Below are 24703 nucleotides of genomic sequence, written 5' to 3' on the forward strand. Positions count from 1 at the left end.
GAATTATGAAATGCAAGGATTGCATTAGTTAGAAAGCTACGCTAAGGAAGAAGAAAAAGAAGATATTGAAGTGTATTGGAATCAATGAATGTGTTGATTTAAGTTTTGTAATATATTGCAATTTATCAATGATTTTATAGTTAATATACCTTATTTTGGATTTCTTTGTCCAGTCTACAATCTTTGGAGTAGCTATTTTTTTTTTTTGAAATAATAGTGATTTCAATTGACAAAATTAGGGAAAAGCTTGGTGTTGTTCAGGCTGTAAATTGGTGAAAAATAAAGATGTTTGAACTTAACCAATGAGCCACACGCGTGGCTGATATTTCAACCATGAAACTGTTAAACAACTATAGGAAGCAGTCACTAATTTTGGATGTTACTTGGATTCAAAAACTGGTTATTATACAAAACTTCAGCACAAGTGGTCCTATTAATTAATAATACAGAACTTGGGCAACAATAGTTGTTTTTAAAGTAGACATATAAATGTTCATTAATAAACAACAACCTGATGATTGTAATTATGTTCTAAAAGTGAAGGAAGAACAAGTATTAATTTAATTTTATTATTGCTGCTGCCCCACGGGCCCAGTATATGAATTGTTGATGGAGTCCATTTAATCTCCTTAGTTGTCCCTTTTGAAATCACTTTCGTTGTCTTCACCTGTCCATTGAACCTGCAATTTGATTAATTTCAATTAGTTTTGATTTAAATATAATTCCTATTCTTGTGGATTGTTATTTGATTTAAGGTACCATTTCCTCGTGGACATTTTCAAGTATGGACTTGTAATTATTCAAGGCAGTCGTTGTTGTAATCATTTGCCGCATTAACTCTCTTTGAACCATATCTATTTTTCGTATAAGTGTTTTTGGTGTTGACTGTGTTACCTAATATTGAATTTGAAAAAAATACATAAGATTGCTCTAAATATTCAGAAAAAGTTTATGGAATGCTAGAATGAAGGATGCAGCTGAGACATAGATGTGTCTTTTTGTACTATAATTAAAATAAATAATGTTTGGAGTTCGTGGCATAGCGAGATAAAGTGAGATTAAAATTTTTTAATACAAAAATACACAGTTCACATACCAAGTGATTTATAATATTGAAGTTAACTTTCATCATCAAATTGAATAACATACCTTGTGGTGTGTTATTGTACACAAAACTTCTCTTTTGTACTTTTCACAGTTCTCCTTTGTTTGTTCTTCCCAGAATTCTGATGCCGATTTACCAGACAAACACCACGGCTTTGTAATTATGACCAGTTTTTCTCGAACAAGCATTGACTTGGGTGGTAGTTGTGGTATTCGGTTGGGAACAATTCCACAACTTTGCATTGAAACTCGCTCCCCCAAATACCACTCTGCTCCGTTCGGGCCAACCAGTAAGATTCGACTGGAGTTGGCTACCTCACTTAGGGCAACATAGTAAGGTTGAATTTCTTCATCTCCCCATGGACAGAGGTCAACCTGGTTAAATTAGAAATTTAGTGAATTTGGTTTCATAATTACAGTCTATATGCTAGCATAGCGTACATTTGATTTTACCTCGTCCAATGTTAGATTTGTTAGTTTTTCCCTATAGTACTTCAACAGGGCCGCAATCCCCATTGTTGGTGGAGGGCAATTACTCCACAGAAGGCTTCGTGGAAAGACTTTTGATGATATCGATTGTGGTGTAACACGCACACACGGTAGGTATTCCCTTGCCCAAACCTGTTATAAGAAGAAAATTGTTTGTTAAGTTTCAATAATATATTAAAAATTAATGTTTTATACAACATTCTATGATGACTAGAAAAATGGCAACACAAACATGCCTCATACAGAGATTTTGTATTACCTCCCATGCTTTCCAAAGGCCTCCCATGCAGTGTGTGTTGTGTCTACATAAGTCATCCATTTGCTGGTACATAAAAGCCAATGCAGCTCCCCCCCAATTGAAAGATCCTATATCTCCTATACTAGCCAAACACGGTAAGTAGTACAAGTGCACCATCTTATTAGAACGTGCAAACAAAGTGCACCCAAGTAGTGCGAGTATGAAGACCCTAGTTAAAATATCATGTTCTTCAATATTTCTTAGTTGCATATTGCGATAAGCTGTGTATAGCCAACTCAATTTCACCCTTCTTCTGCCAATGGTTGCTAGTGGTTGTCCTACTAACTTTGTTAGTTGTTCTATATTTTTGTGGATGCGTCTATCCATTTTCAATGGGTTACCATGCACTGGTATTCCAGAAATTGAACTAAAATCCTTGGGGGTCAATGTCATCTCTCCTAATTTCTCGAATATGAACGTATGTGTTGTGTCCCACCACTTCTCCCCAAGTACTTGTAATAGTGCAACATCCATTTCTGATTGGTTTATGCCGTCCACTAAAGGTTGTAATCCTGTCACTCTAACTCTATCTTTTACTGAATTTGGGAGCTTAGCATACCATTCGATGATTAGTTCACAATCTCCTGCCCCGTCAATATCAATCTCTTTCTCCTGACATGGTATATTAATTAATTTTGTACTCATAATAATACAAATTTTCAATTTTAAGATAATTTAAATAACCCACACCGACCTTCCCAATACAAATGAGCAAATTTTATGTTGTATGCATAAAAATAGAAACAAGTAAAACCAAACGAGAGGTGTAAGGACTAGGAATGACTTTTAATAATACGTTGGAATAAGTGTTTGTACAGCTAAATGCCTATATGAAATTGGAGCTATATATACTTAAATTGAGTTTATGAAATTGGAGCTATATATACTTAAATTGAGTACCTCAAATGAAAGATGGTCCATTGAATTTAATCGGATAGTGTCCACTGAATTCCTTGTCCTTAATTTGTTCGGTCTACGAATACCATGCTGTCCTTGGTGTACAATGATGTCTGAGTTGTGGTCGGATTTCCCCACCATGAATTCCTTGGTGCCAGAGCTGGAGGAGGAAGAGATGGGGGTGTCCGACTTACATACACGCTTGGAGGCCAGTTTCATCTTCACCTCATCGGACATGGTCATTCCTCTTTTCATGTTCCGTGTTTTGATAAATTCGATTACCAAATTTAAGCTAGATTGAAGTGACAGTTAAAATTTTAATAAAAAACGCGATGAGACAAATTAAGGTAATAGTACAACAAAGAGTGCAAATAAATTTGTGATTCGTACATGGCCAAATATGTATTCCCCAATGTAAGAAGAATTAAACATATTTTCTAACCCCACCTCAGGAGTGCAGTAAAGTTGTCATTTTTGATATATGGCTTTTACTTGAGGATGCCATTTGTGTCCCTACCTATGCCTATGTTTCTCAGGTCCCTAATTTTCCTCCACCTACATTTTTAAACATAAATTTTCGTCTCTAACTTGAATGGATATTAAGTAAATAATAAATCGATGAAGTTAAAATGGAAAGTGATTTATTTAAAGAACATACACCTTTTAACGGATCTCGAATTTCTGCTGCTTGCCGACGATTGGATTCGAAGGTTGTCGGCGGCTGCGATTTTTAATTCGGCGACCACCGCTGTCCACAGAATATTTTTGTACCCACCCAGCACCGCTGTCGAATCTCTTCGATGGTACAAGTATTCTACACAGACTTTGTGAAGGTTGGGAATGGAGTTTTGAGATCAGATTCACAGTAGTTGAGTACAGTGTCAAAAGATGTTAAAATCGTGAATGAAGAGAAATCTGTATATTTTATCCCACAAATTAATTGACAACCTACCCAACCCTAACAGGTATACGTGGCCTTTGTTAAAATAGGTGTAACGGTCCAAAATAGGCCAAAACCATTCAATTATAACTCTGGCTTTTAACTAACCATTTACACTGATAACCATGTGTAAATTGACATAACTACCCTCATACATTGTTTTATGGAGAATATTAGTGAAGCATGAGAAAGCATGAGAACTACATATAAAAGATAAAATACTATTGTTTATAAAATACTATTGTTTATCGTGATTGAGTATACATAATATATTTTTTTTTAAGAGAGGTTTATTTTGAAATGGTGTGACAGGATAAAATTTAATTATATTGATAAATTAAAATTTTATAATATTACATTAATTAAATTCATAACAATTTATATTGCATTGTCATTAACTTTGATATTTTTTATAAATTAAATTTATATTTTTTTTAGGGCATTAACTTTATTAGTTATATATTTTTTTAGGGCATCAATTAGTGATTTAAAAATTATATTTTGAAAAAGTATGATTTTGAAAAAAGATTCTAGATTTAGTGTCTGAAGACTATTTTTGAATTCTATAAAAATGAATAATTTTTTGGTAGAAAATTAAAAAATTGAATATGTAACATATATTTTTTATTTTTGGTATAATAATAATTGAAGTGAAAATATTTTTTATATGATTTTATAATTAGAATTAAATTATATTGTTATATGATTTTATAATTAATTATTTTACTAAATTTATATGATAAAAATTTTAAAAAGTAATTGACTTGTAAAAAGGACAGAAGAAAAAAAAATCAAGACTGTAAGAAAAATTAAAGAAAATTAGGAAGAAATTTTGTTTTTTAAAAAAAACTCAATTTACAATTTGTGGAGTTAGATAAATATTTTACTTTGTTATCGATAGGTATCGATAGGTATCGATAGAGATCGATGGGGACTCGATGATACAGACTTTGGGACTTTTATAGCATACCTCGATAGGCATCGATAGAGATCGATGAGGCCTCGATGGCACAGGCTTTTGGGTAGCTTAGGGAATACCTCGATAGGCATCGATATAGATCGATGGGGCCTCGATGGCACAGGCTTCTGGGTAGTTCAGGGAATACCTCGATAGCGATCGATGGGCCTCGATGGTCTGTCTTTTGGGGTAGCTTAGGGAATACCTCGATAGGCATCGATAGAGATCGATGGGCCTCGATGGTCCGTCTTTTTGGGTTGTTCAGGGAATACCTCGATAGGAATCGATAGATATCGATGGGCCTCGATGGTTATTGATTTTTAAGCGGTTAATTAATGCAAAAATATAAATTGTAAAAAATATATATATAAAGGCGTGTTTTATTGATTTTTAATGCATACTTTTCTCAAACCCAGCTTAGCTTCTTCGTCTTCCACGAACAACACCAAGCAGGGTAGCCAAAGGTCGGACTTGACGATCGGAGAAGGGGAAGGCCAACCGTCTAGAAAGCCAACCACATTTTCAGGAAACGTCGAGAAGGTGAGGGATTTCGTTTTATATCTATGTGCCTGGTTATTTTTGTTGGTTTTTATTGATAGGATAGATCGGGGTTGGCAATGAGAAATGTGTGTTTTTTTCGATATTTTTCATGAAACTCGATAGGAATCGATAGAGATCGATGGGGACTCGATGATACAGACTTTGGGACTTTTATAGCATACCTCGATAGGTATCGATGGGGCCTCGATGGCACAGGCTTCTGGGTAGCTTAAGGAAATACCTCGATAGGCATCGATATAGATTGATGGGGCCTCGATGGCACAGGCTTTTGGGTAGCTTAGGGAATACCTCGATAGGCATCTATATAGATCGATGGGGCCTTGATGGCACAGGCTTCTCTGGTAGTTCATGGAATACCTCGATAGCTATTTTTATTTTATAATATTTAACTTTTAGTATAGCATCCCGTAATTTATATTGAAATGAAAAATTTATATTTATTTATCATCGATATTGAAATGATAAATTTATATTTATTTATTAATAGTAATTTTTTTTTGTAATCTTTATTTTATAAAATATTTTATCATTACCTTAATTTTATTTAAAAATATATATTATAAATTAGAATTAATTGCATCCCTTTGTATAATTTTACAATTAAATATTTTAACAAATATAGTTATAAATGTGAATAAGAATTTAAAATTGAAGAAAATACCATTTTTATTAAAAAAAAAAATAGAGTAAATAATTTAACACCAGAAGTGTAGAAAGAAAAAAAAATTGTCAGTAAAGAGAAATTATTGTACATAACATAGACCTTAAAAAAAATGTAAAAAGTCTATTAATATATAATGAGAACATAAGAAAACGTGAAAACATCATTTCTTGAATCCTTTGATAAATTAGAGTTTGTTTTTAAATATTATTTTAAAAAATGTTAAACCAAACAAGATTTTTGTGTACGTCCACAACTTTTAAATTTTAAAAACATAAAATCTCTGATTGGAATTCTATACCAATCACACCCTTAATTATTTATTAAATTAAATAAAATCTGTTATATATAATAATAATTAATTAATATGTTGTGGGTATAAAATTTCAAACAAAGTTGTTATTATTTATACACATGTGTAAACAGCCCTAAAACAAACATACTCAGAATTGATGATGTAGAGGCACATTAACCTTAATAAACAGGAACCACAATACTAAAATTAAAAACTTAAGCCATTATCTATAGCAAAATCAGGTCTTTGCTTCCAACGCATAATTAGTACTACAAGGGGCATGTCCAAAACAGATTGTGAAATAGTTCCAGGCAAAAGTCGTGTTTACTAACACAAACCATACAAAATATTGAGTCTGTTCCGTAACCCCAAACAAGTTCAAACGAAAATATAGTACTTAATCCTTAAAACTGCAGAAACCTCCCAACGATAATACATAACTATTTATCATTACCGTTGTTGATTCTAGTAGATGGACCTGTTGTGGGTGGAGTAGGTTTGGGACCAGCACCATTGAAGTAGGCAGCCATCTGAGAAGACAAGCGATCTATTTTCTTATTGCACTCTATTTGTCTGATTTCGATGTCATCGAGTTTGCTCATGGTATAGCGTTGGAAGAGTTGTGGATCTATCACCATCAATGACGGCGACGATGGTTGTGCATCCTCGGATGAATATGGGGAAGCACCGAAGTCGGTGTGGTCTGCACAGAAGCACCCATCGCTCTTATATCCATTGGCTTGAAAGAGATTCCTCATAACGCCGAGGGTTAATAAATTAGGACAACATTTTTTAGTATATAACAACATTAATAGATTATATTCATCATGTGATTTGAAATAAAAACTATGTTAAACAAACTAAATTAAAAATAGATATAACTCATACTATGTTGGGCTGATTACCAAAAATTATAGATTACAAAGTTAAGAATGGGTAGAAAATGAATACCTTCCTCCCCGTCCCCACATTTCTTGCCTCCCATTCTTTGTTGTTCCTCCGCATCGCTGGTGTCAGAAGAGAGTTCATGCAAAACAATATTGGCTGACCTCTCTTGGATTTCAATGGACGGCGACATAGTGGGTGGAGGGTTTGGGTGAAAACCTTGGTCGTGGTTTACATTGACTTCAAAGTCGTCAGACTAGTACGGAGTGCTGCCTGTAGAATAGTCGGACCAGTTGTTTGCTTGAGCAAACTCCCTTCTGGAATGTGAAGATTTCCTACCAATTTTTTTTTGGAAGCCATTGTTCTCTTGTATGAGCTACAATCTGAAGCGTAAACGTTAAAAGACACTGAAGGTCAAATATTAATAAATGAAATATATATTAACAGATTCACACGCAAGGCAATAAATGAAAAAAATGATGGTTTCAGTTCGGATGGGACTGTCCAAACCGTGTCTACACGGTATTTATTATTTTTGCAATGCCATCATTCGAAGAGTCTTTTTTTTTCACCGTCAGATGAACCAATCTCAATCAACCAATATCTCTTTATTTATCCTTAGATTTTTGTTTTTTTGTTTTCTCTCAAACACATTTCCCTTTCATACGCAGGAAAATCTTTGATTTTCCATTTATTGGCCAAAACCACATGATGATATTTTTCCTTTATTATATAATAAAACTATCCTATTTAATTGATTTAAATAATGTATTAATAAGTATACCATATATGAAATGGTAAAAATTAAGTATAATATTATGGGCATGTATATTTAAAGTTTATGATGGTATTGGTACAAATAAAATATGAAATTTATTGTACAAAATTATAAGTGACACTATTTTTTAATACACGATGATTAACTATTTACACATTGGGTTCAAAATCAAGCGGTTAATTAATGGTTATATGCAATAATATAAATTGTAAATCGATGGGAATCGATGAGGGACTCGATGACACAGGCTTTGGGAATTTATTAGAGCGTACATCGATGGAAATCGATAAGAATCGATGGGGGACTCGATGACACAGGCTTCGGGAATTTTAGAGCATACATCGATGGCACTCGATAAGAATCGATGGGGGACTCGATGACACATGCCTGTGGGAATTTGAGAGAATACCTCGATAGGCATCGATAGAGATCGATGGTCCGTCTTTTGGGATAGTTTAGGGAATACCTCGATAGGCATCGATAGAGATCGATGGGCCTCGATGGTCCGTCTTTTTGGGTAGTTTAGGGAATACCTCGATGGCACAGGCTTCTGGGTAGCTGAGGGAATACCTCGATAGGCATCGATAGAGATCGATATGAATCGATGCGAAAATGTTTTGGGAATTTTAGAATAGTGTATTAATACGTATACCATATATGAAATAAAATATGAAATTTATTGTAGACAATGATTAATAATTTACACGTTGTTATCTATTAATGGTTATTGATTTTTAAGCGGTTAATTAATGCAAAACTATAAATTGTAAAAAATATATATATAAAGGCGTGTTTTATTGATTTTTAACGCATACTTTTCTCAAACCCAGCTTAGCTTCTTCGTCTTCCACGAACAACACCAAGCAGGGCAGCCAAAGGTCGGACTTGACGATCGGAGAAGGGGAAGGCCAACCGTCTAGAAAGCCAACCACATTTTCAGGAAACGTCGAGAAGGTGAGGGATTTCGTTTTATATCTATGTGCCTGGTTATTTTTGTTGGATTTTATTGATAGGATAGATCGATAGGAATCGATAGAGATCGATGGGGACTCGATGATACAGACTTTGGGACTTTTATAGCATACCTCGATAGGCATCGATAGAGATCGATGGGGCCTCGATGGCACATGCTTCTGGGTAGCTTAAGGAAATACCTCGATAGGCATCGATATAGATCGATGGCACAGGCTTCTCTGGTAGTTCAGGGAATACCTCGATAGCGATCGATGGGCCTCGATGGTCCGTCTTTTGGGGTAGCTTAGGGAATACCTCGATAGGCATCGACATGACTCGATGGGCCTCGATGGTCCGTCTTTTTTTTTTTTAGCAATCCAAGGGTCCGATCGGATGCATTTGGGATCAAAGAGCTCACACATGGTCCGATCGGATCAAATTGCTAAAAAAAAAAAAAAAAATCGGGGCGCAACCAAATTGAGGATATTCAACAACCTGTCTCTATACCATGATGATTTTGCAACACATACAAAGGGAGCTTATGTTTTCATTGTATCAAGAAAATAGAGTTTGAAGAAGTCACAAGACAAGTTCTAATCCGATAGGCATCGATAGAGATCGATGGGCCTCGATGGTCCCCACGAACTCAGCGGTGAGTTCGATCACCGAAATTCTAATCCTAGCGCAACCAAATTGAGGATATTCAACAACCTGTCTCTATACCATGATGATTTTGCAACACATACAAAGGGAACTTATGTTTTCATTGTATCAAGAAAATAGAGTTTGAAGAAGTCACAATACAAGTTAGAGATCAATGGGCCTCGATGGCCCGTCTTTTGGGGTAGTTTAGGGAATACCTCGATAGAGATCGATGGGCCTCGATGGTCCGTCTTTTTTGGGTAGTTTAGGGAATACCTCAATAGGCATCGATATGACTCGATAAGGGGCCTCGATGACACTCTCAGAATTTTAGAACATACCTCGATTGGAATCGATAGGACTCGATGATACAAGACTTTTTTAATTTGAGAACACACCTCGATAGGACTCGATAGGGACTTCATAAGACTCGAGCTTACATGGCTTTGGGATTTTTAGGACCCACATAGATAGGACTCGATATGACTAAACTTTGGTTTTTTGCCTTGCCTTGATAAGACTCGATAGAATTTGATTGTTTCTGCCTCGATAGTAACTGCCTTACCAGATTGTATATTTTGTTTTTTTAGAGTTTTATTTTGTTTTTTTAACATGTTTTTTTTTATTTTTTTTCAGATGCCTGAACTTATTGTGCCTTTGGAGAAGCATTTTCCTGGCCGTGTCACTTACAGGGGTAGTGCCTACTTGGACACCCTTGTAGAGCAATTTAAGAGGCACGGTCTAATTGAAAGGGCACAGGCATGTCCATTGGGGCAATTCTTTAAGTCAAAAGAGTTTATTTTTTCTGGGGTTCTGCTCCATCAGCTAATGTTGCGCAAGGTACAAAGTAAGAAGCCCGAAGAGGGTCAGTTCTACCTGGGCAACACTCTTTGTAGATTTGGTATCGCAGAGTTTGCCCTAGTTACTGGGCTAAATTTTGGGAAATCACCGTCCTCGGATGAATTGAAAGAGCATCTTTCAAGTGATCGGATTATCTAGGAATATTTTAATGGTCATCCGAATGTTAGTTTTGGTCAGTTGGAAGATGCACTGAAGGCCTCCACAAACCCAGAAGATGCATTTAAGCTGGGTTTGTGCTATTTGATAGAGGGGGTACTAAATGCCCCAGAGAAGACAACAATGATATGGGGAGATTCCCTGAGGATGGTTGAGGATATTGATTACTTTTTCAAGTATCCTTGGGGGAAGTTGTCATTTAAGAAGGTTATCAAAGGCCTTCAAAAGGACATGAAGAAGCAATTGAAACACTACGAGGAGAAAACGAAAGAGGGGTCAAGCAAAAAATAGAAGGAGGCCAAGTATACTTTCAATTGCTATGCACCCGCGGTTCTTTACTGGGCTTTTGAGGCCATGCCTTCTTTCGGGAGTAAGTTTGGTGAGAATAGTGGGAATCAGATTCCTAGGATGCTCAGCTGGGCTACAAAGACTGATATCACTATTTCGACAGCTCTGTTGGCTCCTATATTCGCCAATCGTCGAGTAAGTTCCATTTTCTCTTGATAAATATCACAAATTAATTGATTCACGATTTACTTTATTAAAGTTTTTCTGACACATATTATTCAACTATGCAGTTAGTGGTATTTTCCATGCTGAAGCCACGTCCGAATGAGGTAGCCTACTACAATAGCCTCCCAGAAGTTGATTCTGGGTTATTCCCTGAGTTGGAGGCTGGGACTGCAGTGGATGAAGTAGTGGTACCTGAGAAGGAGGCAGCCAAGCTAGCAGAAGTTGCAAGGGAAGCCTCCATTTTTGATGAGGATATCCAGAGGGTTGATGAGCGCACTTCACAGGCCTGTGCAGCTTCATCTAGTCAGGTTGCCCAGCCTGATTATGAGCAACTTTTGGAGAGGCTGAAGAGGGTTGAGGAGGGTCAGGCATCCTTACTACAGAATCAGACCACGATCATGGCTCATCAGTCCACGATCATGGCTCAGTTGGCGCAGGTGCTCTCACTGGTCTCAGGTCGATCAACCGACGTCAAATCAGATACAGAGTCTGATATGTTGCCTTCAGACTACGAGCGCGCTGATCAACCCTCCACTCCACAGGCCCAGACATCTGTAGCTGACAGTCCCAGTGTCCGAGTACTGCAGCTCGAGGAGGCAGCTGGCCTTGAAGTTGTCAATAAGAAACGTAGGCCCAAGCGTAATGATGACTTCACCGACCCAACAAAGAAGCTCAGAGTAGATAAACAGGGACTAGTTCCTGAACCACTGAGGAAGTGTCACCCACGACAGGAGAAGACCTTCCATAGGTGGATGGTCGGGAAGATTGACAATAAGAGAGACCGCAACGTGTATACTGGGACGCATGGTGTGGCATGGTTCTTACAGTTGCAGACACGCCAAACTTGGCTGTGGGATTCGGTATGTAAATTACATTCATGTTTTCACTTCATTCTTATAATATTTTGATGGTAATAACGAATTTTTATGTTTTTTTAGCATATTGATGCCGCTTTGCACATGCTACGCCGCCGACGCCATTTTTACCGTGATGCATTTCGGCAGGATGTTGCGATAATGAACACCACCTTCCCCCAGGTGTGCCTAGGTCGTTGGAATAATTTCACAGAGAACGGCCCTAAGTATGCATGGGACGACGATGTGCTGAGAATGTTGAAGGGCGATGATAATCAATACCTTATATCATGGCAAAATGTGAGTGAAGTATATTTTGCCTTGCACGTCGAGAAAGCCGCACATTGGATCGCCATTGAAGTCTGCATTCCAACGTGGTGCATCAATATTTCTGATTCCAACCATAGCGTCGTCAGTCCCGCTCTCCTGGAGGAAGCGATCAAGCCTTGGTGCTTACTGATGCCTCCATTGTTATGGTGTTCTGGCTTGTTTGACGACCATGAGGACCTCCAAAAGATACCTGAGCAGATTGCAAGACCTTTCTCATATTATCGTATTCCTCCAGAGGACTGTCCTCAGACTAAGACAAGGTATTCCCCTATTTAATTAGTGCATATTGAAATCTGAAAATTAAAGTTATTTTTATCTTCTATTGACAAAAAATCGATTCTATGCAGTGGGGATTGTGGTATGTTTGCCATCAAACATATCGAGCATCTAGTATCCAGGCTACCACTCGATACTGTTATCGACGAGAACATCCAGCATTTCAGGACCAAGTGGTGTGTGGACCTGTTCTATCAGAATTTGGCCCCGTGATTATCTTTATATTTTTGTCTTACACATCTTGTATAAAAAAAGTCAAATGGTACAAACTTGAATTTAAATTAAACATAGGAACTAGAAGTATGTATGAGTGCTACTTATATGAGCATATATTTTGGTGTTTAACCATCTCAATTTTTCTTGCCTTTACATCTTTCTTATTATTTAAGAAAAAAAATATGAAGTGTTAAAAAGTTTTAAAATTATACTATAACCCCTTAGTCATAGTAGTTTTCCTTTGAAAAATATAATTTTTCTTTAAGAAAAGTTGTATATAATTTTATCAAGATAACTAAATCAAAATAAACTAATTGGTTCAAAGAAGAACTATTATTGGACTCAACACCAAGACTCTAGTTTCAAGAAGCTAAACAACAAGAGTAGATTAAGCTTCTGTAAAAACTATTGGATTTTCGTCTACCTCATCAATTATGTCTATACCAGCATTATATGGTTTCAAACCAATTAAAATCTTTTCTATAAGAATTAAAATTTAAAATTTAATATGTTTTAGGGTAACCTTCTCCTTTCATAAAAAATAATAAATTGTTCTTTTAACTACTACTTCAAAATTCTTCTAATACCAAGTTTTTACCCAACCATAATATATAAACAAAAAATTAATCATAAAGCAAATATAATCTCACTCCAAAATATGTTGATCCCAATTATTCTCTATGATCCCACTCTTCTTCTGTCAGTCACTATCTTCTGTCAGTCCAGGTCTGCAAAAGTGCCTCCTTTTCTCTCAGTCTAGGCCCCAAAATCCTTTTACTACACACACAGAAAGTAGCCTGAAACACATATTTCCCCCAACCTTTGTTCATTTGTTCCACACCTAAGTCACATAATCTCTTGGACACCTGAAACACATAAAAACGAGCGTAAAATAAAATAGAACAAAACAAAACTAAACCCCTAACACTTAACCTAAAAACACATAGATAAATGAGTATAAAACTCACTTAACATTAAGAGAAGACTGAAGACAAACCTAACAAATAGGACATACAAATGGGCATGACGACTTGCCAATTTCAACAATGTCACTTCAATTTCACCAAATATTATATACCCTCTCTGTCAAAATCTCCTTTTTCACTCCACCTGCCCCTATTCTACTCTACTCGACTTTACTCTACCATACTACACTTAATAAATCCAAAAAATCCAATTGTTTTTTTATTTTATATATGTTTCCCTAAAATAAATTATAAGGTGATTTGTTCAAGGCTTTTTTTAGCAAAAAAATCATGATGGTATGTACAGGAGGTTACTGTTTATCGATACTTTTTTCGCAGAGACAATAATTCGAGAGTAAACAAATAAAAACCCAGTTTGACTTTTTACAGGGTATCTAAAGATTACTCAATATATAAGCGTGTGTCAGTCGGCTAAAAGTCACAGTAACTATAAAAAAAAATAATGCCAATAAAGAACTCCACCCGTTCCTCCTCAGACACACTCTATTTTGAGTTGACCATCTTTTAATTTGTATCTCATCATCTTATTTCCAAGCAATGGGTCGAAAAAAAATTTATGTCGTATTTGTGGGCAGATCAACTGGTATTTTTGAGTCATGGGCTGATTGCAGCAAAGAGGTGCTTGGATTTAGTGGCAGCTGTTTTAGAGGATACAACACCATAGAAGAAGCGATAGAAGAATATGAGTCATATTTTGGTCGTATCACAGTCACACCTCACAAGGTAAACCATGATGATGAAGAAACCAAGAATAAAATTCAGTATCAAACAAATGGACCAAAGGCAACTGCCGAAGAAACCTCAACTTCACTTGATGGGAATGAAAAAACCTCTGCAAATGAAGTAAGTTCAGCATTCGCTGTGGGTTTTCTTCTTGGTTCTATGTCCAACCTTCGCATCCAACATGCGTAGTCGATGAACAGGGTCTCCACAAATCCACTTATCTTTAAAGAGTTATTTCTTCCATAATTTTTAATTTTCTTTTCAGTAAGCTTGTACACCTCCTTGACTATGTTTGTATTTTAGCTTTTTACCTTCTCTGTTCTGTCATCTACCTTCTCAAAAGTGTGGTTCTCTGTTCCGGTAGTCAAAAAATTACTGTTGAACCTATAAGGGCAATAGTTAGAGGTGAAGATGACCTTTATTATCCTTTATAATATATAAAGCTAAAATTTAATAGTTACATATTAAAGGTGAAGATGTCACCTTGCAGTTACATATTTTAGTAAAAGTAGCTACTTCACGCATCAACTGATTTACTAGTGGACTAGGTGTATATATTGTCACTATTAATAAAAAAAAATTCATCATGTTTTCTTATTCTTTTTAATAATCAAAAACCCGACTTTTTTTGCTTGGTTACGGAAAATCTCCATAAAACATATCACAAATATTTAATTATATATAAATTAAATGAATCATAAAACAGTAAAATAAATATTATGCTCTTATAATGATACCACTTAATTGATGCACTAGTTATGACTTATTTTTTTATTTTTATGAGATTAATAACTTCATAGTTTTTTTTAATATATATAAATAAAAACGACCCGGTATCATGTAATTTTACTTATTATTTTTTTAATATTTTTTTAAATTTTGTTATTAAGTTGAACAACATACGATGTTTAGGTCTTGATTTTAAATAAAAAAAATTAGTTTAATTAACATTTTTATTATAAATGAATTAGTATTAATTATATTTTTTAAATTAGTATTTATTCTAAATGAATTAGTATTGGGTTTAGTGAAGATTTTTATTCTAAATGAGGTTAATCGAGTGAGATATAAAATTATTATAAAATATTTATGTAATTTTTGTAATATTTATTTTTTACAATTGTGATAAAAACCTTATCCTTTCATCTATTTTCTCCCACCATACATTCATACAATTGTTATGAATTGTTATGTTCATACAACATCTTATTAATAATTTTGCATACAATTTAGAACACTATAAAAAATTAAAGAATAAAAAAAATATACCTCATTCACCTATAGAGAAAACGTGAATTGTTAGTGCAATACTGACCAATTAAGCATTCCTCTCTAGGATCAGATTATCACACTACAGAATAGCGATGAGACTTAGCTTATATTAACCTAGTTGGACTGGTCCTCCTCATCAAATACTTCAATTAACTAAAAAGTACACACTCATGCGGTTTGAGGTCAATGCGGTGCGGGTTGCGGTTTGGAAAATTATTCAAACTGCATACGCGGTGGGGTCCACAAAATTAGCGAAAAACCACACCAACCGCACCATTAGTTACAATATACAGTTAATGATAATCACAATATTATTATTCGTTATAAAAATATTATCTATATTTTTTTAAATCATAGCTAGTCAAATCTCAACATTCAATGTTAAACCAAAACCATATTGTAGTCCAAGTTTCAAGTTTTGTTACAAAACCGGAGCTGCCGTCATAAGATCATAACTCCTTAGCTCGAGGTAACCCAAGGGTTCGCCAATATTGCCTAAGAACTGAGTCCATCCTCTGAAGGTCGAAGGTCGAGTTAAGTATCCAGCTCGTGGTACGAGCTAGAGTTGTAGGCTATGACCCGTTGTAAAGTCAACACACGCAAGGTAAACATGCATATATCAGACATCATGTGTCTCAATTAGGCACTCCTATTATAGACTCAACTAGGCCATTTAATTTAATTAAAAAATCAATAAAATAACAGCCATTTTGAAGCCCTAGGTCGAAATTATCATGGGCTATAGGCCCGTGAAATTTCCCATTTGATTATAAGCCAATTGGACTTAAAATCAAGGCCTGTATTATTTTCTATTGATTTAATTAATTAAATAATTATTTAAATCCTTTATCAAATTAATTATTTATAATTTGAACCTTGATTTAAATTTATTTATTAATTTAGATACCAATTTATCTTAATTAATAAATCTGCCATAATTTCTCTTTTCTTCTCAAAATTACACAACTCTGTGAAACTATCCAAAATTGACTTGGTCAACTTTGATAATTCTAATTGATAATTAAATCAATTAATTGAGACTATCTAGATGATTTTATCCAAGGTACAATGGGGACCATGGGCCTATGAAATCAAGCTCCAATAAGTTATCATAAATTTAACAAATAAATTTACTAACTTATTAATTTCTCGTGAATCTACTATAGACTTGGAATTGCACTCTTGAATTCATAGAACGCTCTATAACAAATATAGATACGCTATTAATTATCCATTGTTACAACCATAATTGTCACTCAATCCTCTATAGACGGTCTACAATGAGATAGGACTAAAATACCGTTTTACCCCTCATTGTATTTTATCCTTAAAACACTTAGTTCCTTCTAAATGATATTTCAGTAAACTAATTTAATTACTGAAATGAGATCTCTATCATTTATCACCTTGAACCAAACTAAAAGGAAACCATCGTTTCACTTCTTCATCAGAAGCTATAGATGTTCATATCTATGATTAACACTCCAACTCAATTATACTACCGAGTTCCCAAGATGTAAGTATGGGCTAGTCCGTAGGGTAAGCTGGTAACGAACAAGTCAAAGAACTCAAATAATACAATCAGTTAGAATACTAACCACTCAGAATTGAGATTGAATTGACCTATGGTCAACTATATGATATGACTAGAATAGATAATAACGGCATGTTTACTTATCTTATCAACTGTCAATATCGGTCATGTCCGATGTAACATATACATCCGATCTTATCTACTTTGCTAATGTTCTGGAAAGAACATAACACTGTAATGTGTAAGTAGATCATATCGTAGATTGGCAAGTCAGTGTAAATCCGGTGCACTGACTAATCTTAGGACTAACTTATTTTGAACATATAATCATATTTATAGTCCACTGTGATTACGTCACTATAAATAAGATTAACTATATGCTCGGGATTTAATAGAAGTTTATATTAAACAAATAATCATGAAAATAAAACATGTGAGCAAAGTGATTGACCAAGTCAAAAAATGATTTCTATTCTTTTATTGATAATAAAATGAGATTACAAAGAATTTGGGTTTTAATTAGGGCATAAAACCCCAACACAATAATCATAACTCTAAGTGGATTAGGCTATTACCAACATATTGGGGCTGAATCACTATAAAAATTGTGTGTGCTATTGACTTTCTGCTCAAAACCGGGTGTGTCGTTTTATTTCTCTTGAAGGTTTCATCGTTTTTGACGTTCTCACGTCGTTGGCCAAAAAACGCGCTGAACAATTGCCTTCACCTTAATTTACTAATCGATATAAAAATTGATAATTCAATTTTTCGCATATTTTCCTAAGAATTTTTTTTTAAAAACGCCGTAAAAATATATATTGGAATTACTTACTAATATATATAATAAAAATAGGTGGATAAGATAAATAAAAAATATATGTACAATTATTTTAATTTATTCAAAATTGTAAAACATACTCACTATAAGGGAAAAAAAATAACTACACGATAAAATGTAGCCATTAAATATACCATCACAAATTTTGCCACAAATAATATAAAAAAATCTTTTTTTTCCTTTAAGTTTATAATCACAAATTGTGGCCTCGTTAGCTAATGACACAATTCTTTAAGTATATGGTAGAAAGAGGAATTAACTAACATAATAGAGATATATTTAAGTATCATTACTAACAAGATAAATTTTTTATAAAAATATTAATATAATTCAAATGAAATGTGCACAAATAAATAAATGAGTTTATACTTTCTTGGACACTGTGTTTTATCTCATTAGCTGTTTGGACCCTTCGTTTTGATAAATTACTTTTTCGACACTATGTTTTGTAAAATTGTTAAAATAGAACCCTAAATATAACAACACTGTTTTTAAGCAGAATTATTTTATTTTTATTATGAATTGTTAGTTTACTAAATTATTTGTGATTTTAGTTGAGAAAACATTGACCAAATTGGGTTTACGGTTCTATTTTAATCATTTTACGAAATATAGGGTCCAAAAAGTAATTTTTCAAAACACAGCGTCCAAGTAGGTAATGAGGAAAAATAGAGGCTCCAAACAAGTATAAACCCTAAATAAATATATATTTAAATGATTGAAGATATGTTGTGTAGGTTATATTTACCTTTAAGTTGAGTTGGGATGAATTGAGTCACCATATTTTTATATAATGAATAATTTATCAAAAATACTCTTTATTTTAATTTATTATTATTTCTTCAATTTGGGTATAAGAAATGTTACACCTACAATTTCCACACATTTTTTGGAATGAATTGCTTGAATAAGAACATCATGTTTATCACTATAATATGTATCAACTAGTAATAAAGGGCATGCAGCAGAGGTCACTTCGTTGAATTTAATAGTACGGCATTGATATTGGTATAGAATCCTATTTCCATAGTATACATTCACATAGAACACATAATTTTGTTTTTGTAAGAAAGTGACATTTAAAACCGTATTATTGATGCTTGGGATTGACAAAGTATTCAAATAATATATAAATTAATTTAATCAGGGCATTTCACAACCAAGTGGCTATTATTTTCGGTGGGTTCTACAAATTTATAACAATAAAAAAATACTAGTTTATTTTAAAATAAAAATATACTATTATTTATTTCTTTGTGAAAATTAATAGAAAAAACTGTTATGATGAAACAACTTATCCATGTATATGTGAAAATTAATCGTGGGTCAATAAACTGCACCGAAACCAATGTTGTTTTGTCATGTCTTTTAAAAAATCATAATTATCTCTACCAAATCTGTGGAAAGGTGAGACAGGATTGACTGCGTTTGTCATTTGTGTCAGAATACAAAGCATGATACAAAGCAATTAATTGCTGGTAATTAATTACTGGAGAGGAAGATTGATGAAATATTTTGATGGGCTCAATGGGATAATTATATTTAAAGTAGAATCTAAATATTATTAAAAATGGTCCATTGATTTTTAACCATTGAATAACATAACAAAACGCCGTTGGTTAAAACTGGATTGGAGGAGGCGGAGTGAGAGTTTTCTTTGTTGCTTATTCGGCGACTGTTTTGTATGCACCGTAAGATCCCCTACGCCTACAGGAGGAGTTCATTTCAATTATAGGTCACAGTTGATGATGCACAATGGAGTACCGGTAAATGAAAAATACTATATGTTATGTTATTATACATGAAGTAGTTGTTAAAGTTAGTTAGGGTTTCATGAGTAATGTCAAATGCGTGATGGCTATATATTTAGGGTGGGTTGGACAGTAACTAATTTTATATCTGGTGAAATGTTGAGTGAGTGTAAAAATGCATCAGATTCATAAGAATTGTAAAGTTTTGGATTGGCCCTGTCTGAAATCCTCATGGAGGCCTTAAGTTTGTCACGGATAAGACGGTGACCCTGTCCTCAAGATTATTAGAAGAAAAACGATACTAAATGTAATATTGGGCCGAGTAGCATTAAGTGTCAGTCCATTATTTGGCCCAGTACGACGATAGGCCTATACAAATGATTTAGCACATAAGGTCTAACGTAGTTCTATTTTATTTTATGGCAGACCTTACACTTCTACAGAAGTATAGTAATAGGGTCACTTGATTGAAACAATGTTACTGAAACAATATTATAACCGAATGTAACGAACACATATTATATAGTAAATATTTCTACCTCAATTAATATGTGAGTTATTTTATGAATTCGTTTTCAACTTTTCGAGTCAAAATGAGACTGAAATTATGATCATGGGGAATAGAAAATATCATAGGAATTAACTGTTAATGAAGACAAATGTCAAGACTGGGATAGTTTGATTTTAATGTAGATTTGCATATGAATATTTGGCTAAAAAATACCATTTAATTTCTAACTGTTGGAGAATTTTATGTTTCAAAGGTCCGAAACAGACATTATCGAAGAGAATGATTTGGATTGGTTTGGCTTACGCTTTTGTGAAGAATATGAGGAAGAAGAAGGTGGGGGAGATGACATGGGGAATACGGTTGATGAAGGTGGTGGAGATGCCATGGAGAATACCGTTGATGAAGGTGGGACATCAAGTTTGGAAAAGACGGAAATGGCAACTGACGAAATGAATGATACCAACCAATTTTCTAAGTATGATTTAAACGAAAACCCATTGTTGTTGAGTAGAGATGGCATGGTTGGGCATGTTTTTCAATCACTGGACATGGCTGAAGAATTCATTCATGAATATGCAAGATTCATTGGGTTCAGCCTACGTAAAAGTATCATGCGAAAAAATACTACAGGTGATGTACGTCAACATCAGTGGGTATGCTCCCGCGAGGGCTGGCGATCTGAAATGCATGTGGGAAGGCTTGATAGAACTAGGGAGCCTAAGCCAATTAGTCGAGTGGGATGCAAGGTTTGCTTTCGAGTGAACTTGGTGAAGGGTAGTACGCATTGGATATGCAAAGAATTCATCCCAATTCATTCTCACAACATTGTAGCAGAAAACCATAAACAATTCCTTCGGTCCAATCGGATAATGACACAAGGAACCTTGACGACTGCACAAATAATGAAGGAGTCAGGCATAAGAACTTGCCACATCATGTCATACATGGCAAAGAAAATGGGTGGTTATGAGAAGCTTCCATTCACACCAAAGGATCTTTACAATCGAATATCCCATGCTTCAAAAGTTGAGTTTATCGGTTCCAATGCAGGGCGGGCAATCGGATATTTAGAGCATAAAGCTGATGAAGACCCTGGTTTTTTGGACAGTTTTCGTACAATGAGGATAATCGTCTTCTTAATCTATTTTGGGCAGATGGGAGATGTAGATCAGACTATGAAACATATGGCCATGCAGTAGCTTTTGATTCGACGTACAAGACTAATAGTTATGGGAAGCCGCTGCTGATATGGATAGGAATTAATAACCACTATACCACATGCATTTTGGGCTTTGCCATTCTTGACAATGAGTCTGCCAGCAGCTACAAGTGGGCGACAAGGGCTTTCCTGGAATGCATGGGAGGTGTTCTACCGAAAACAGTAGTGACAGATGGAGACGAAGCTATTGCTAACACGCTACAGGAGTTGATGCCTGATGTACCCCACCGATTGTGTTATTGGCATTTACACAACAAAGCTGTTTTAAAAGTGAAAGATCCATCTTTTGCGAGTAGGTTTACCAAATTGGTATTCCGGTACTACACAAAGGACGAGTTTGAAGATAAATGGTGCAACTTAGTGAAAGATTTTGGGATACAAGGCACTGAATATGCTGCAAAGCTTTATGCAGACAAGGAGAAGTGGGCTGAAACATTTCTGAGAGGGAATTTCTTCTGTGGAATGACAACTACTCAACGAAGTGAAGGTATTAATGCGGTGTTGAAGAAAAAAGTGAATCAAAAGTTGAAGTTGTACGAGTTCGTCAGGGGGGTCAACATGACCTTATCTTTAATTAGACAACGTGAAGCAAAAGATGAGTACATTACACTTCACACTAGTCCCCAGCTCGGGAAGACAAATTTGCCACAGATAGAGGATGAATTAGCAAATCTTTACACACGGAACATGTTTTACAAGGTACGACACCAGATGTTGAAAGAAGGTAGGTACATGGTGAAAACCCTATTGGAGGAAGAGGATGCAATCATTTTGAAGCTTCACAAGTATGCTGCTGAACAAGTGAAGAGGCATGTATATGTAACACCGGAGCGTGATCTCTTTGTTTGTGAATGCCAATATTTTTTGTCATATGGGATACCATGCCGGCATATATTTGCTTCAATAAAACGACTACACATTACTTCAATGCCTCGAGCACTAATACTATCTCGGTGGATGGTTGAGACTAAACAGACTCACAATTTTCCAATTGGCAATATGGACGCTACCTTAGACAAACGAGAGGTGGAGAGTGCAAGATTTGGTGCAATTAGTAGCCAGTTGGGTGAACTTGCGTATCTTGGATCGAGGAATCAGTCGACATACCATATTGCAAAAAGTGAGATTGACAGATTATGCGGTAAGCTTAAAGCAGTTGTGGACATGGGAGACAAGGAGATTAGCCATAACCTTCCTCTACACAGGGAGTTTCAATTCCCAGTGTTGGATCCATACTTCACAAAAAGTAAGGGTACAACAAAGGTACCTGGCTCGAAAAAAGGTACTCGCCGCAAGTGTAGTATCTACCAGAAAAGTGGACATAACAAGTTGACTTGCCCGATAAAATGGAAGAAGGATCACCGGATTGGAGAGTCAGATGAATATGAAGATGCAGAAGAAGATGACCAATGCTATGGAATGGGATTGAATAATGAATGGGCTGGGCAAAACTCAATGGACTACACACAACATGAGAATGAGACAGAAAATGATGTTGTTGACGATTTAGGCAGTGAACTACAGAATGATAAAGTGAATAAAGTGGGAACACAGGTTGAGGAGGGAAACAATTGGTGGAAAAGTCCTTTCTGATTTCGTTATGATATTTTGTCTGGAGCTTTATTAAGTACTCTTCTATCTCATTTGGTTGCCAATTAAGTTATGAAAAAATGGCAAAGTTTAATGACACGACTAGTTCATTTCTCGAATCTTCTCTTGGATTGTCATCATGTACGAGGGAATGCTTGTAATTGCACTTACTGAATCGGGAGTAATGCCATTAATTTATAAATTTAAATTTACGCAAAAATGGTCATTAGTGTATAAAAGCTTTGCTCGAATATCATTGCATCAGATTCATTAATTGCGCGTGCCTCTGGCTTGTGGAGTGGCATCACTCTTTGTTTGTGGTCATTGTTAATGGGTTCCATCCATACTTGTTATTATTTACATGGTTGTTTTAATGGTTGTTTTAATGTTCATAAGATACAAGTTTAAGATGAATAAATCGTTATGGTACTTTCTGCATTACTTATGGGAAGCCTCAATAATTATAATTTTCATATGCTATGTCTAAGCACAATCTATAAAATTGCTTTGCTCCTATTTGGTACCTTTAATGGTATGTAGAACAACTATATTTTCCACCAAAATAATAAAAAACATACATTATTTTGAAGACGTTACCTTCATATAGTTGCAGGTGTTATAAGGCAACTCCAACTAGTAATTAAAGTGGGACATCATATACCAAAATTTTCATAACAACTAACAACCACCACTGCTGTACAAACAGCCACTGCTATACTATACCATGATTCTTGTCTTCAGTATAAAACCTTGAAATAGGACAGGGTGGTGTTTATAAATGTTTATTCTTAATTAAAGTGGGACAAATATATCAAGCTCTATAATAGAAAATGCTTAATATGCCATGGTAGTTTTTATAATATATTTTATTTGTCTTCAATATATGCAAGTACGACTGATTCATCATTGTTCATTTTAATAATACATCACACCTATATACAGGAATTCATCACCCCCACACAATAAACACCCTGTCATTCACAAATAGAAAGGGGCAACAAGATCAAATTAAAAAGTATATGACAATACATAAATTAGCTCAAAAGGATATGCGGAGCACCCATGACAATAGACCCACACCCCATTAAACATATTTTTCATGAAACACCTCACTCACAATTACTAATCATCAAACCTATTTCCCTACACATGGAGTGGAATTCTTCTTTGTCCTCGCTGAAGCCATTATTTGATCCCTAACTTTGTTGTGTACTGATGTCACTAAACCAATAGCGACACGAGCCCTTTCATCATCCGAGTTATACTTTAACAAAAATTGTGAATTGTGAAAGAAATACAAAAACAAATTTCAATTACTTAATATAAACATTATTCAACTACTAAGAAACTCAATAGTTTTAAAAATTAATACAGTACAACATAAAAACTTACACCCTTCGGTTTGAAGTCAGAAGGGTTGCGTTGTGCCATCCAATTTATCACATGAATACCACAGTCATATCCATTTGATTGTTGGACAACTTCATTATTAGTGAAAGCCTTGAAACATGTGAATGACTTCACAGGTCCCTTCCACCGTGATAACTCATCTCGGAGAACTAAATCAAGCTGTTGCAACTATAGTGTGGACAAAACAAGATAACATCAACT

At 34.9% G+C, this 24703-nt stretch overlaps 1 protein-coding gene across 1 annotated transcript; it reads left to right on the forward strand.

The window, feature by feature from the left end:
* The first annotated feature begins 20525 nt into the window (after positions 1-20525).
* On the forward strand, positions 20526-23095 carry LOC133822478 (protein FAR1-RELATED SEQUENCE 5-like). Its single transcript, XM_062254829.1, has 2 exons — positions 20526-21378; positions 21438-23095. The coding sequence occupies exons 1-2, from the start codon at positions 20526-20528 to the stop codon at positions 23093-23095; spliced, it is 2511 nt and encodes an 836-aa protein (XP_062110813.1).
* Positions 23096-24703: the final 1608 nt, after the last annotated feature.

Source organism: Humulus lupulus, chromosome 1, assembly GCF_963169125.1.
Source record: "Humulus lupulus chromosome 1, drHumLupu1.1, whole genome shotgun sequence".
NCBI lineage: Eukaryota > Viridiplantae > Streptophyta > Magnoliopsida > Rosales > Cannabaceae > Humulus > Humulus lupulus.

Excerpts from the sequence above, each read along its gene's own strand:
- LOC133822478 (XM_062254829.1), top strand. The coding sequence starts at position 20,526 with ATGTTTCAAAGGTCCGAAACAGACATTATCGAAGAGAATGATTTGGAT. Across the intron at positions 21,379-21,437 it reads TAAAGCTGATGAAGACCCTG|ATGGGAGATGTAGATCAGAC; the intron begins GTTTTTTGGACA and ends TATTTTGGGCAG.